Source organism: Arachis ipaensis, chromosome B08 (assembly GCF_000816755.2).
Source record: "Arachis ipaensis cultivar K30076 chromosome B08, Araip1.1, whole genome shotgun sequence".
Taxonomy (NCBI): Eukaryota; Viridiplantae; Streptophyta; class Magnoliopsida; order Fabales; family Fabaceae; genus Arachis; species Arachis ipaensis.
In genome coordinates this window covers 128969500-128970462 of record NC_029792.2, presented here as the reverse complement: position 1 = coordinate 128970462, position 963 = coordinate 128969500, and the positions used below count along the sequence as shown (strand labels likewise).

The 963-nt window shown below is 27.9% G+C and overlaps 1 protein-coding gene across 1 annotated transcript in view; it reads left to right on the top strand.

Annotated features, from left to right (window-relative positions):
- The window catches only part of LOC107611813 (HVA22-like protein e), a gene marked incomplete at its 3' end in the record, with an annotated part of 1598 nt that extends 1007 nt beyond the window's left edge, over window positions 1-591 (top strand). Inside the window, 1 exon segment of the mRNA XM_016313702.2 lies at window positions 339-591. Within this exon segment, the coding sequence (XP_016169188.1) occupies window positions 339-591 (253 nt within the window).

The window sequence follows — 963 nt, the reverse complement described above, 5'->3', positions numbered from 1 at the left end:
TAAATTTTTAAAAAATTAATTATTATGAATATATTTGATATAAATTAAAAATTTAAGAGACAAAATTGAAACAAAATAAAATTTAAGAATATTTTTATAATTTTAACAAACTTTAGAAATAAAAAAGTGAGATGCAGTCAACTTCAGGTGGAGTTCATAATTGAGAGCTGTTAAATAGTTTGACTAAATTTTTATCTAACGACTCTTAATTATTAACTTAACGTGAAATTGACTGAAATTGAGTTTCTACCAAACAAAAAAATATACTTTACTGGATCTTTTATTCATTTATGAATAATGGAATGAGATGAAATAAGATTGGGGAATTGAATTTGCAGGGTTATAATTTGGTATGACGTGAAGTTATTATTTGTGGCATGGTTGGTATTGCCACAATTCATGGGTGCTGCTTTCTTGTATGAGAGGTTCGTCAGAGAGCACATACGAAGATATGTTACTGGAAGGGGCCAGGCCCACAACCATCCCAGTTTGATCCAGGCCCAGCCCAAGATTCACAAGCAACAAACCAAGAAATCTCCCACTGGGTCCAAGCCCAGGAAGAAGTTTGTTGACTTTATCATACCCAAGAAAGTAAGTTCACTAAACAATTTTTTTCTACTGACCAAAAAAGCAAATTTTATTAAAGAAGGTAAAAGTTATGGCTAAAAATAATTAATTTTTTAATGTAAACAGTACTTTTATTTGTTTATTAATCTAAGAAGATTTTGGCATAGGGTAAATTATTAAAATGGTGAAAAAAATTCATATTTCTGATCAAAATAAGAATAACCACTCCTTTTGAAAGATTTGAAAATACAATAAAAATTAACGAAATATTATTTTAAGTAGTAAATAATTTGTATTTAAGTTGTATATTTGAACTACATTTTTGTGGAACGTTAGGATAAAATGTTGAGAAAGTTCATGAATTTTTATCTTTAGAAATTCAAAGGTATTTCCGAA